Below are 13,618 nucleotides of genomic sequence, written 5' to 3'. Positions count from 1 at the left end.
GAAAGAGTTAAAGCTTTCATAAATCTACTAATTACTAGTGAGATTACAAGAACTTGAAAAAGAGTCGAATAAAAAGATTTTTAAACGGTAATGTCTTGATGGCCATTTGTGTGTATAAGAAGTTTTGGATAATATCTGAAAGTAACCAATTAATCTTTAGTACAAAAAGTAAAGTAAATAGGCCTACTGAATAAATCCACGAAGAATAAAACAATGCTCACATTAATAATTTTAACTTGACAAACTCATTTTGTAATTCCACTCACCATTAGATGGCATCACCCTTCGAATCATTCCTCAATCCATGTCTCTTGGACTGCAGCTGTGCACAAATAGAAATTGTAAGGTAGACTTAAATGCTATTGTACACAATAATAAATTTGTAAATGTAGAGTAAATAATACTGCTATTCACTATTTTTTAAAATTGTTCGGAAACTTTGTCCTTTTAAGTTCATATTGACGTACACCTCAAAGAAATCAAAACCAAACAAAAACTACGCACCAATTAATATACTTCTCAGCTGAAGTGACTGGAAACTTTTTCTCCTTTGGTTCCACTGAGCCAACTCTGAAGAAAGCAGCCGTTTTAAAATTCTCCGCACGAGAGGTGCTGAACCTGTTAAAAAAAATCTGTAGTTGTTTCCACCATGTAAAATACTACAATACAAATGCAAAATAAATTAATTCACTGGATTGGGTAAGTTTAAGATATAATGCTGAACCCTACTCCACTGATGAGGGATCAATGGTTGCATGATGAATATAGCTACAAACCAGACCCAGTCTCTTAAATAAACCCTAGTGGGACTTTAGAGAAAATAATGGCATTAAGTGACTCAAATCACCAAGTTAATTAAGAGTTTAATCAAAGCTATTCTTTATGAAAGTAAAACAATTTTAGTGGTCATAGTTAATAGACACACAGACTGCTCATTTTGACACCATGAAAAGCAAGTGACAGAATTATTTTATAAATAAAATCTATGCATATAAAATACTACATTATTTTGTACTTCATAAAATGTGTATTATTTTTAATGCAAATATTACACTGACCACACATTCTTGTCAGGAGAGTTAACCTGTAAGCCGATGCTATGCCTGCCTGTTTGTTAAATGGTTTATCAAGACTGTAAAGCAAAACATACATATTAACTGATATATTAGCTAAAGTTAAAGGTAACATTTAAAAAAGGTGTCTAGTACTAACACATTATACTTAAATGACATACCACTTTTGTTCTAATTCCTTTCTTCATCAGCTCCTCTTTCCCCATATTTTGAAGAAGCAGGGTGACCTGATTCAGTTTGTGAACTACATTCTGTAGTGTTTTGCTCTGCTCATCAACTTTGCTGAGAACTCTGTTCAAAAATGTATTTGAAATCAAAATATTACTTTTAGTCTTAAAAGTAATGACAAAACAAAACTATGGATGCAGGTCTATTGACAATTTTTTTAATTAACAGAAAATGTTTAGATGGATATAATAAGGATGTGCATGTACACCATTAAAAACACAAAACCTGTGCTTGTATAGTGATCCTCATGAAATCATAGAGGGAGACAAAATAAACTTACTGGTAAAATTCACTGAGCCAGACCTAGTCAGTGTGATCTGCAATTAAAGATTGTTATAATTAGTTCTTTTTGTAAATCATGTAAAATAAAATGAAAAAAATGGCATGCAGCATTTTAAGAGAATAGAAAATATATGTGATCAGATAAGTGATTGTTAGAAAAATGACAGACTTTGACAAAGTTCATTGCATAGCTTTGGATTTCATACATTTTGTTTTAATTTCAAAGTGTATAAGTACAAAAATAAAATTCTTTCTTTTTGCTTTGCAATAATTTTCCAAAATTTTAGTTGTTCAGAAAGCAATGTGATTGTCTTGTTGCTTTCCCCTAGAATGCACCAAGACGTTTGGTAATCGCAGCACCACTGTTATTGAGAAAGCAGACGACGAATTTCAAGCATGACTCAATGAGTTCATGTCATAGATTTCAACTTCGAAGTTAATCATCAATTATACGAGAGATTGTGTGTGTGTGTGCTTTACCTCTTGACTAGTTGATTTGAACCCATCATGCACTGTCACCTTGCTTCTGCCAATCGTATTCTCGCTCAACATTTCGTTTCTGTAATTAGTAAATACGTGCAATTAGTAGGCAAGAGATACGATTAAACAATTTGATTATTTACAACAAGAAGGATATGGTTAAACCATTTAAATTATTTACAGCACATATAGAAGACAGCGTCATGTAAAAGCGAGTTGCCAGTGGATGTATGTGTGAGACCTGCCGGGTACAACACGTGAAACATTTCACAAAAAGCACTACAATACTTATATATGATCATAAATTATTCATGACTATCCACTGTTATAAAGTATAGTTGTTTTAATGGCATCTTTCACTTAACTTTATTAAGACTTACTTCAGAAATCGGCGGTGTTTCACTTGAAGATGGACGTACAGTTCAAAATGTCCGCGTGCAGGTCAAAGTAAAACCGGCCGATGTGACCTTCCTATGACCCGTACACGCGGGGAGTGGGTTGGAAAACAGCGGGTAGAAGGATGCGACACGATCACGTGGCTACCAAATCGAGAGCGGCTGAAGAAAAAAAGCGCGATGGACGCGTCCGTTTAGGATCGAATTACACGCTTCCCATCCCAAAGTCTCACTTCCCTATCGGGGCCGTTCAAACGCCCAAAGCCCTTGCACGCTGGGTAGTCCACTCTTTTGGCCGCACATCGCTGGCGCTCCATCTGTTGTAAGTGCAACAAGTTTGTCCCAGGACAGGTTCATGTCAGTTATTCTTTGAAATACGTTGTCGAAAATCTCATTTCCTGTCGTTCCATGCATGGATTTTATGTCTAATATTTCTTCTGTGATATTCAAACTGGAGTCGACTCCACGAATGAAGATGGCGAGTTGTACGGTGTCAGTCGTGTCAGTACTTTCATCGACTACAAGAGAGTATACAACAAAGTCTTTGTGATGTTGCTATAGTGAAAAGTGTCTGCTGTGATTTTAGATTCCTCTTATAGGTTCTTCCACTTTCTTTAGCTTCTGTTCTGCATTCAGGCTTTTCAACTTGTCCTGATGTTTAGTCTCGTAGTGCCGCCTCAGATTATATTCTTTGGTCACAGATATATTGTGTCTCCACAAAGTAGACACACTGGTTTACCACTGATATAGGTAAACATGTATTTAGCCTCACATTGGCTTTGAAAGACTCTATTTTCAAAATCAACTTTTCTCTTGGCTACTTTAACGGCTAGCTTTAATTTAAAATTCGATTAGTATTGAAATTACAAAAATCCCTTCACTATGCAGTGTAATATGTTCTCGATGTTTTTGTTGTAAATAATAAAATTGTTTGATTGTATCTTTTGCCTTTTGGTTGTACATAGTTGAAGCAAAGAGATTTTGTTTTCTTCATGGTGTGTCAGCCTGTGTAACGGTGGGGGTAAAAGTGTGAGATTAGCTGAGTAATTGTAGTTTTGATTTACCATCGTTTCAAATACCATTAGGCAGATCCATGTGGTGCGGAGATGGGATATGCCTTTCAATATATTTACAATCAATTAAGATTTCCTTCTGAAAATTTTAATATGCTTTTTCTTTTGCAGCAGTTTTGAACCTGCTCTTCTTCACTAAACAACGCCCCACCGTTTGAGAACCGCGGGTCTACGGGAAAACGCTCTACAGGTAGTCCTCGACTTACGACGGGGATCCGTTCCTAACGCGGCGTCGTAAACCGAATTTCGACGTAAGTCGGATCATACGTTCATACAGTACTGTACCATAATAACAGTACAGTACTGCAAACACTTAGCCTATCCAAACACCTATCCTAACACAGTACCCTACATAATTATCAATAAACATAAGTACAGTAAAATATTGTAGTACACTACGCTTTGTTATCACTGTCGCTTTCATAGGAGCAGATCCTGTCACGTGTTCAAGGATGCGATCTTTATCCTTGATAATCGTAGCGACAGTCGAGCGACTAAGTCCTATAATGACCTGCCAATTTATGTTGCTGTTTTCCCTTCTCAGATTGCCTTATGACTTCCGCCGCACGTGGAATGAGGATCACGTACAATTCGACTTACGACGCTAAACCTCGCAAGTCGGAATGTAAACTTTACAGCGTCGTAACCACGAAACGACGTAACTCGAGACCGTCGTAACCCGAGGACTACCTGTATATACATGTATTAAAAAATTGCTTCTGCATAAACTGATCAGTATTTGCTTCAAATTGCTGGTATTTTCTACACATTGTTAATAATGTACTCAAAACAGTGCAAAACTTTTAAGCCTGTATACTTGTAACAGGGTTGACCTACCGGTACCTAAAAAGCTAATAGTAAAATATCATTCGCTTCCACCACCGTTAAGTCTCCCGACCACACTGCCCCGCCGCTCACTCCGCTCTCCCTTCGTCACGAGCGACCCCGTCGCCCGGTCATTGACACTGTCACCCGGCCAGTGACCATCACCAGCCTCCACCCTCCTTGGGTGCGTGCTGTCTTCCATCCTACTATATACTTACCACCAACATCAGGGATTATTTCCTTTACCTTGTCTGAAATGTTGTCATCTGACACTAAAGCACTATATATACAAGACTTCCAAAATATCCAGGTAGACCTGATCAAACCAATTATTATTAAACAAACTTTGTCTACAAGTTTAAGTACAAAAGCAAAACAGATAATGAAAAAATAGCTACTTTTCTAACTCTAATCTCTATTTTTATCCAGGTATGAAAAGTCACTAACCGATTGCCGTCTTGTGCATATTTATTTCACGGGAATTATATAGACACATATATAAATACCTGGAAGAAACATCAAATTTTTCTACGCCGCCCATTTCAAGTACACTATCGTCCTGATAACAACGCATGATGTGAATGTGTTCAAAACAACATCGTTAAAAATCAATACGGATTTAAACGTATTACAGGATCCATACCGCGGACAGGAGTTGAGCACGAACTATAATATCCCTGGACTGCTGGCAGACGATTTTTTCCAGTTAACTACTAAAACGAGCCATGATACAAGAAAGCTTCCGGTTTTATTACGGCTCGCCGAGACCGACAGTAGACAGACAGCAATCCAGCTATACAGGTCTTTAGTCCCACGCGCGCGGCTAGAGTTGGCTGTCCTTGTTATTTATAGTCTCTGGTTGAGAGTAAGACACGTCGCGTTACCATCTCACCAGTCTTTACAGTTTCAAAGTTCGTAGTGCAGATCTACAAAGTTATTATTAATCTGTGATAAAAGCCGATCAATTTAAAATTGGAAAGAGTATTGTCCAGATATCAAATTATTCAGTTTTCTTATCACAGCACTTACAAAGCGTTGGGTAGTTTCCCATGTTGCTTAGCAACTGTATACATCGTCGTTTCCTCCCTTGAACGTGCATCTTGGAAAGATAAAATGCTACTTATGCATGGCGTTTTGTAGTGATATATTTCTTTCATAGTTTAAGACCAAACAGATAAGGTAATCTTGAGTGTACGTTATCATCACAGAGCCAGTGTCCGAGAGGTCAAATATAAGCAGAGACAGGTATGGACACAATTGGCACTTTTAAGAAAACACTATATATACAAATTACAATTAGTTTGCATTATTCCAGGGCTCTAATGCAGTGTCAGACGTATGCACAAACTTGTTTACATAGCACAGATTAATGAATTCATTTATGCAAGAAGTGTTATGTTGTAATAATTCAAAATTTTCCTAAACTTAATTTTAGCAATCAAGGAAACTGCTATGGACAGCATGCTGTGTCTGAACACAAGTACTACTTTCCAATCCAGTATAGGCAGCAGTCTTTCAGAGGTTTATCCCACATTTGACATTTTACTTTGTCTTTTTATAGACTTCTTTACAGTTTATTACACAACAAGATTAATTTTAAACAGTTACAATTTCCTGAGAGATTGATTACAAACATAACCATTTATATATCTTTTTAATTTCTTTATACAATGGAAATTTAAAGTCCTATTACTTTGTGAGGATTCAGCTACTGTCCTTTAAAATAACTGAAATAAACAAAACATAAAATCATGTTCTATAGACCAGACATAATTTTTGCTTTAACAGGTGAAGTACAAGAGTGGAGCTAACTTTTCTGGTCATGTACAGAACTATAAGAAGATAGGCAGTGGGACTTTTACCTGGCCTGATGGTTCATTCTATGTGGGAGAGTATGTTGATAACTATCGCCATGGCAATGGTAAGATATTTGAGATTTTATATCGTGTGAAAGATTATCATTAACCAAGCATTAATAAACAATAGAGTACAGCTACTTTAATTCACAAGAGAAATTGCAGGTAAGATTTACAACTATTCATGTGCTAGCAATATGCAGCTGAGGACATACACATACATGTTTAGTAGAGTAAATAGAATTCTTAAAAAAAATATATATATGCACACACAACAAATACAGTTGGTACACTACATTAAGGTCACCTCAGGTTGACACAAACATCACGGCCAGCAGAAGTGATCAAGAGTATGACACGTGGCGTTGCTGGCTCCTGCTGAGGATCATGTCAGCGTTGGCTGTTCATTTAAGCTCAATGTTGAAAATATTGCCTAAATATTTATTAAGTTGGCTGTCTCAATAGTTTCACCATGGATAACACTGTTGACTGCATCAGGCATGCTTATCCTAAGGTCCAAGATCATTTCCTTTTTCTTTGAGGCATTTAAATCAAGGAGTTTCCTCCCTTCACCTGACAGGCAGTGATGTCAGCAAATTTTATAACAAAACTCCTATCCTTTGTGCTTCTTCAATTATTAGCATAAATTATAAGCAGTAATGGAGACAAACAGGAATGCAAACAGTGGACAACAATACCTAAGAGATGACCATCAGCAGAAACATTTTGCTGCTTGAAAAATCCACCATCCAGAATTTAAGGTCAGTTGGTGGGATAGTTTAAAGACTCTGCTAAAAAATGAGTTTACATGCTTAAGCAAAGAGAAATTAGCAAAAAAAAAAAAAAAAAAGCCTGGCATGAGCCGTGGGTTTCTCCAAATGCTCCTACAGAGTGTTGAGCACAAACAGCGTGGCATCATCTACACCTGTACCAGCTCTATAGGCAAGCTGCATCAGTTGAAGACATGTATCAACACCTATATCAATAGTTATAATCTTGAAAATGTTTTCAATTGTTTACCTACTAATGACATAAACTATAGCCTCAAGCTGTTGGGTTGATTAAACCTAGTGATTAGGGGAATAGGCACAGTGTGCAAAAGTTTCTAAAATTTAGCAACAAGGCCAGAATTGACAGAGCTGGAATAGATGTAAAACAAACATATATTGTTTGGTGCAGTAATGAAGGATGCATTTACAGATCCCATTGGACCAAGGCCCTTGTTTACCTTTACCAGCCTCAGCAGATATCTGTGACAGAGGAGTGGTTTAGTATGGTAATAATGTGAAAGGTCCTGCTTCTTGAAGCAGGCAAATGAGAACAGAGCATATCAGGAAGATCATCATCTTTAATGCCCACAAACAAAATTCCTGAGTTTTTTTTAAAAGAGAATTCGCCATGTGATCAACAGAGGACATAGTCTTAATATCAAGCGAGGGAGCTTTGATGTCACTATTACCAAAATACAAATCATCTTTATGCCTGTACTTTGTCTTTTCCTCCCTAATCCTCCCTGTTTGCTAAGTTTTTATATCTTGTACAGTACTAGCATATAACATAGTTTGTTGTTATTCAGCACAGATTTTAGTTCTTGTTTCAACCAAAGTTTATTAATAGGAAAAATAATAATTTCTTTTGAGGATATGACAGTGTCAATACAGAAGGGGATATAAGAAGAGACCACATCAACCAAGACATTAAGGTTTTCACAGAAGTCGTAAGAAAAATCTGCCAGTCTGTGCAGCCAAAGGACCCCAGTAGGCAGATAGGACTTTCTTCCCATCAGCACTTTATTTTGTGTTATTTGTTTCAGGTCTCCAGCAGTGGGCTGATGGTACTCTGTATACAGGCTGTTTTGTTAAAGATTTTAGGCACGGTGAAGGTGCCATAAAGTGGTCAAATGGAGAGGTATGTCAAATTGACCAGATTTACTATAATGATAATTTCTATGTAATTCTGTAGCCTCTCTCACTTCCAAATCCAAAAAGCCTCCCTCAACTATAAAGCTACACTACTTATTCCATCCCTGTTAAACATTCCAGGACCATCCACCCCCTTTCCCACGGTTTTGTCATATCCTTTCTCAGTCCCCAAGTGGCTCAGGCAACATCTCAACTTCAGGTGTAACAATAGACACAGTAGCTAGTAGCCATGGGTGGGCAGCTCAAGGCCGGCTATTATGCACGCATCTGGCGTGAGAAAGGGACAGTCCTGACGCTGCTTGACGGCGACTCCCTACAACCAAAGACATAACTCAGTACACTACTAGAATGACTTTTATATTGTTCACACTTGATGCTGTTTTTAACAACACTATTAATTACAGTCACTGGAGCCTGATGTTGTACTGATCCAAGAAAATGTATATACATATTTCATGAATATCTGAAAAAATCACTGATGCCTCCAGTGACAGACGTTAAAACAAATCGGCACTGCCTTTTGGGGATGAATGAGCACACTCTCTGCTTTCATAGACGCCACCCCTAGGTGTTATACACACTGGTGCTAATTCTTGGGGATGAGCAACCCTTCCTGGGCCAAATACTTCAGGTTAAAAACTGCGCCTATGTTAGTTACAAAGAAAACAACATAACTAGTATATATCTATATAAAAAATACAACAGAAATTCAAATGTTGCAAAAAACTCCAAAGTACAAAAGAAAAGGGATTTCTGCCCCTTACTTGGACTCCACTCCCCCTCATGCAGTGTCTCAGCGCTTGCCTTACTTATCTCTGTGGGAAGTGACGCACTTGGTGACAGTTAATTATATCGTCTTACCTTTTTCTCTTTTTGCTTTCTCACTCAGCAGGTGTGGCTCGGCCACCTGTGCTGTGCTAACTAGTTGACCTCATTACAACCTTCTGTGACAGCCAAAGAAGCCAAAGAACAAATATCTTAATTTAATAAAATAAATTCTGCTGTAATTTTCTTTTCCAAAATCCAGACATATGAAGGTACCTTTTTCAAGGATCGCCGCCATGGAAAGGGCAAATATACTTGGCCTGACAACTCATCTTACATAGGATCTTTCTATATTGACAAAAAGGAAGGATATGGCACATTTTACTTTCCTGATGGCAAGAGATTTGAGGTAAAATTATTTTTATATCATTTTATAACTGTAACTTTGTTAGACTAATTGATATTTTAAAAAGTTTCTTACATTAATTTTTAATGATATTTTCTGATACTTAAGATTGGAATGTCTGCAGTTAAAATGAAAGGGTTAAAATGACATTATTTTCTAGATCACATGCAGTGACTCATGGATTTAGTTCCCACAACTAATTTAGAGCTCATAAATGAGAAATGTTAAAGTTAAGGACCACGAATTCAAAAGTGGGAAAATGTTACCCACAAAGGGAGTTTTATATCATTATAATGAACTCCTATAGGCAATAGTAACCAAAACAAACTCTTATTCTGTCACATCGGTGTGCTTAGAACCTCCCATGAATTCTTCTTCTAGGGTTAGGCACTGTAATGACATCCCCACCATGTGAAGCAGGTGAAAGAAGAAGAATTTCTTTATTTCACTTGGAATTTGTGTAGATATTAATTATACTCACCCACACTCATGCCATAAAAAAGACTCTGTCCACATACACATGCAAATACATGTGCACATGCACACAGCACACTCTCTCTTTCTGTCTCTCCTTCTTTCCCCCTCACTCTCTGTGTCTCTTCCACATACACTATATATTACCCAAACATCTCAGATTCATCATACATACTACACACGTGTAAGCATGCATATATGAAAGCTTGCTCACACTTTGGCATTATACATATCCTGCCTCCAGACTACAAGGAGACACATTTAACTTTTAGTCCTAATTCAAGCCATGATGGAGTTCAGATAAGCTGCTGCTTTGGCAAAGAAACTGTTTCTCAGCCAGGAAATTTTGGTTCTGGCCTGAATGTGCATATACCTGACCCCAAAGGGCATGTGATAGAACAGGCCATTGGCTGGGTGAGATGCATCAGCCACAATATTGCATTTTTTTCCTTTCCCCTACGAGGCTTGAGGGGGCCAGGTCTCTGCATTTTCGTTTCTTCTTGGCTTTGTTGTGCTTGTAGTTATTATTGTACTGAGCTGCACTTTTTTCTGATGTCATCGGCATTGTGCTTGACTGTACTTGCCTGTGGCTTTTTATTAATTCCTCTAATATCAACTCTCATATCACCATTAATCCTCTCTGGCTAATGCCATCACAGCTTCTTTATTTTACGTGTTCCTTGGGATAGATTATACATTAGTGCCAAACAGTTATGCATTTCAACATTGTACTGCAATTTCTGCTTTGTGATCATCTTGATATTGTCCTGGATTTGATCTACATGTTTGATTATTCATCTATTCTGCTCCAGTCCAATGCCTGTCGATCTGTCTCATCGACATTTTGATCTATGAATGTCATCTGCCTAAGAACAACCTGACATTCTCATTACCTTTACAGAACCACAGGAATTTTGTCTGTCTTGTGTTTGTAATGAATGGAGAGCCTGCATGGCTTTGGCTGGGATACTGTGCTATAAAAGCTCACACTATTATTATTATGCTCTGCACAGGCTGTGCTGTACATAGAGTTTGCCTGCAGGGAGGAGGTTACAACCAGTAGTTCTGTTAGCTGCGTGCACCACCCTGTCGAGTCAGACTTCCTGTTTTTGGGTGGTTCTGTTTTTTCAGGTCTTTTCATTGGTGGGAGTTCTTCCAAAAAGCAATTAGTAGCTGGAACTAGAATGGCAAGTAGAGCAATCTCCATGTAGCTGAGATCATCTGATTAATTTGAAGATGATACTACTTTTATTTTCTTTACTTTGTGTCTGATTCATGTATTTTGTGCTAGAATATCTTTATTTTGATGTTTATATCATCTGTTATGTGTCATCGTAGTCTCCAGAACAAATATTTTGGTAAAGAGCTTGCTGTCACTGATATTGGTGTGTTTTTCACATCTCTATCATCACTGCACAGAGATTTGTATAAATTTCTAGATATAAATGATTCTGTCATCTATTGAAGGCCCATAGACTATATTTGGTCAGTGACATATGTGGCTAAAACAATCATACTAAAGTGAAGATAAGTAGTCAATCTCAACCAGTTCACAAAGGGATATAACAAGCAGGCATCTGAAGCAAAGGTACCGTAAACAAGCAGCAGTACTTGATCACATTATTGGAACAAGTGTTTCATAATGCCTAGCTTCTCACAATTACTACTTTTAAGAAGATTGATTCAAATGAAGTGGTAAAATCACAGTTGGACTAATTCACACAAAAAATCAGGACTGCTAATGCCAGGTGGTTTAGGCATATAAATCGCAGTATTATTTTTAGTTGTCTTATTTTTCATTATTTTGTCTTGGTAACAGTCTGTTTTATTTGCTTATATACTTGACACACTTGTACATTCTGACAACTAAAAGCTTTTCTCTATTCATGTGTGGTCTCAAAAGCAAATAGATCAAATACTACGTAAAGAATATAATGTACTAGCTGTTGCATGTGCATCTACAGAACAAGAGGATTTGGGTACCAAAGGGTATTTTTTTATTTATTGTATAAATATAGCTTTACAGAGTTTTTGAAAAAAGCCAGTGTGGAGAGATAATAAGTCAAATTTATTTCTGATATATATATATATAAACAAACCCACAGTCATGTAAATCTGTGCCAGTCTTTATCCTATGCAGGGACTTTACAAAGATGATGAACGGGAAGGTCCAGGCATCTTTACCTATGAAGATGGACACCAAGATGTTGGATTTTGGCATGGAGAATGTGTTATAAAGCTTTTAACACAGATAGAAAATGCTTTTACCATTAAATATCATCCAGAGTTTGAGTATCATCCCCAGATCATGAGCATTCACATAGATCCTACAATCGATGGAATGGAGCATGTTAAAGATGTATTGCAGCCATCTGAAATGTTTGATTACATTCCTGAGGTGGGATATTCTGAAATTTAAATTAAAATAAAAGAATAATTTTTGCATTTATAGAAATAGAAAATCACGCAAATGTTCCAAATTGCTAAACTCAGAGTGCAGGATTTTATTTTTATGCTGGCAGTCAGTAATGATTTGTGTCTTTTTAAAACTACCACCATGCATCTCAAAATAAATGTAGTAATATATTTAGTATGATAATTTATGTATTGATGAACCTTTGAAAGCAAATTATAACATAAAGTTATAAATGTTTACAAGTTTATATGATTGTTGACAGAAAATTATTCTTTTGTTTTTTTGTTGTTTATTAATGCTTATAACCTTTCTATATTCATTTTTCAGGTGAAAACAAATCATATATTAACCAAGCTGTATGTTGAGAATCTTGACCCTCACAGTCTAGCTGTTGACCACCAAGCATTTGATATAGAATTCTTCAAAGATTTAAACTTTTCAGAAAAGTCAAGGTCTGAAATTCTGCTGTGGAATAAAACACCATCACTTGTTAATCTTCAGATTCATATTTTTAAACATCGACTGGGAGCCACCAGCGCCAGCTTCATGGTGGACAAGGTAGTAATAATAATAAAAATAAACAATAGTAATAGTTGATTTTAACATTTATGTCATGCCTCTACATAATTGCAAAGTTGTTAATTGCAAAGTCTTCAAACTGCATATTTGTATGCAGATTTTTTTCTTCTTATCAAGCAGGTTGCAATGGTATACCATTACACCTCATTGATGCTACAATGACTTTGATACTAAATAAAGGTTAGCAGCAGAGGCTCATATATTTTCAACATGACAATTTGCAGGATTTGTTTTGACATAAATTGTTTCAAATATTTGGTTACAACATAGCGACAGTTTGTGAAAAAGTATTGTTAACAAGGCTAAGATTAAGGAGTGCCTGAAGAATGTTATATCCCTGAAGATAAGGAGACAGAACTCTTTTCAAACTGTTTAATCTGCCATGTTGTATATCTTGACTTATTTGAATTTTACACTGTTACTATTTCTTACCGTTACTGTTTGAATGCATAATCCTATTTTTTGCAGATATTACAGTTTGACCGCAGCAGTTTCAAGGAATGTGGCATATTAGAGACTTCATCAGAGGAACTTATTAAAATGGCAGCAGCAGGAAATACAAAGCGCCTGGGCCAACTGCTGAATTCAGGAACAGTTCATCCTGATGTTTCTGACAGACATGGATTTACAGCGCTTGTGGCTGCCACTGTAAGTATGATGGGAAATGGTATGTTTAGAGCTTTTGTTTGAAAGTAACAGTTCACATGACACCAGAATTTTCATGCTATATTGCTTTTCAACCATACAGCTGAACAAGCAAACAAGATTTTTTATTATGTTAATAATGACTGGTAAAAGCTTGTAAAGACACCCAACTAGAAGAACCAAGGGCAGAAGGTCTTGT

At 36.7% G+C, this 13,618-nt stretch overlaps 1 protein-coding gene across 4 annotated transcripts in view; it reads left to right on the top strand.

Annotated features, from left to right (window-relative positions):
• Nucleotides 1-2,641: 2,641 nt before the first annotated feature.
• The window catches only part of LOC112555246 (ankyrin repeat and MYND domain-containing protein 1-like), a 36,389-nt gene continuing 25,412 nt past the window's right edge, over nt 2,642-13,618 (top strand). Inside the window, exons 1-10 of one of the 4 annotated variants that reach the window (XM_025223555.1) lie at nt 2,642-2,780; nt 3,643-3,782; nt 4,076-4,233; nt 5,792-5,877; nt 6,145-6,277; nt 8,026-8,120; nt 9,162-9,308; nt 11,920-12,177; nt 12,523-12,753; nt 13,243-13,422. In XM_025223555.1, the coding sequence (XP_025079340.1) occupies nt 5,809-5,877; nt 6,145-6,277; nt 8,026-8,120; nt 9,162-9,308; nt 11,920-12,177; nt 12,523-12,753; nt 13,243-13,422 (1,113 nt within the window). In that variant the 5' untranslated portion in view covers nt 2,642-2,780; nt 3,643-3,782; nt 4,076-4,233; nt 5,792-5,808. Of the gene's footprint in view, nt 2,781-3,642; nt 3,783-4,075; nt 5,602-5,791; nt 5,878-6,144; nt 6,278-8,025; nt 8,121-9,161; nt 9,309-11,919; nt 12,178-12,522; nt 12,754-13,242; nt 13,423-13,618 lie in introns of all 4 variants that reach the window. The other 3 variants (XM_025223554.1, XM_025223557.1, XM_025223556.1) reach the window with 3 other exon arrangements.

This window comes from Pomacea canaliculata, linkage group LG14, assembly GCF_003073045.1.
Source record: "Pomacea canaliculata isolate SZHN2017 linkage group LG14, ASM307304v1, whole genome shotgun sequence".
NCBI classification, from domain to species: domain Eukaryota; kingdom Metazoa; phylum Mollusca; class Gastropoda; order Architaenioglossa; family Ampullariidae; genus Pomacea; species Pomacea canaliculata.
The sequence above is the reverse complement of the archived record's forward strand: the minus strand, read 5'-3'. Positions and strand labels throughout refer to the sequence as shown.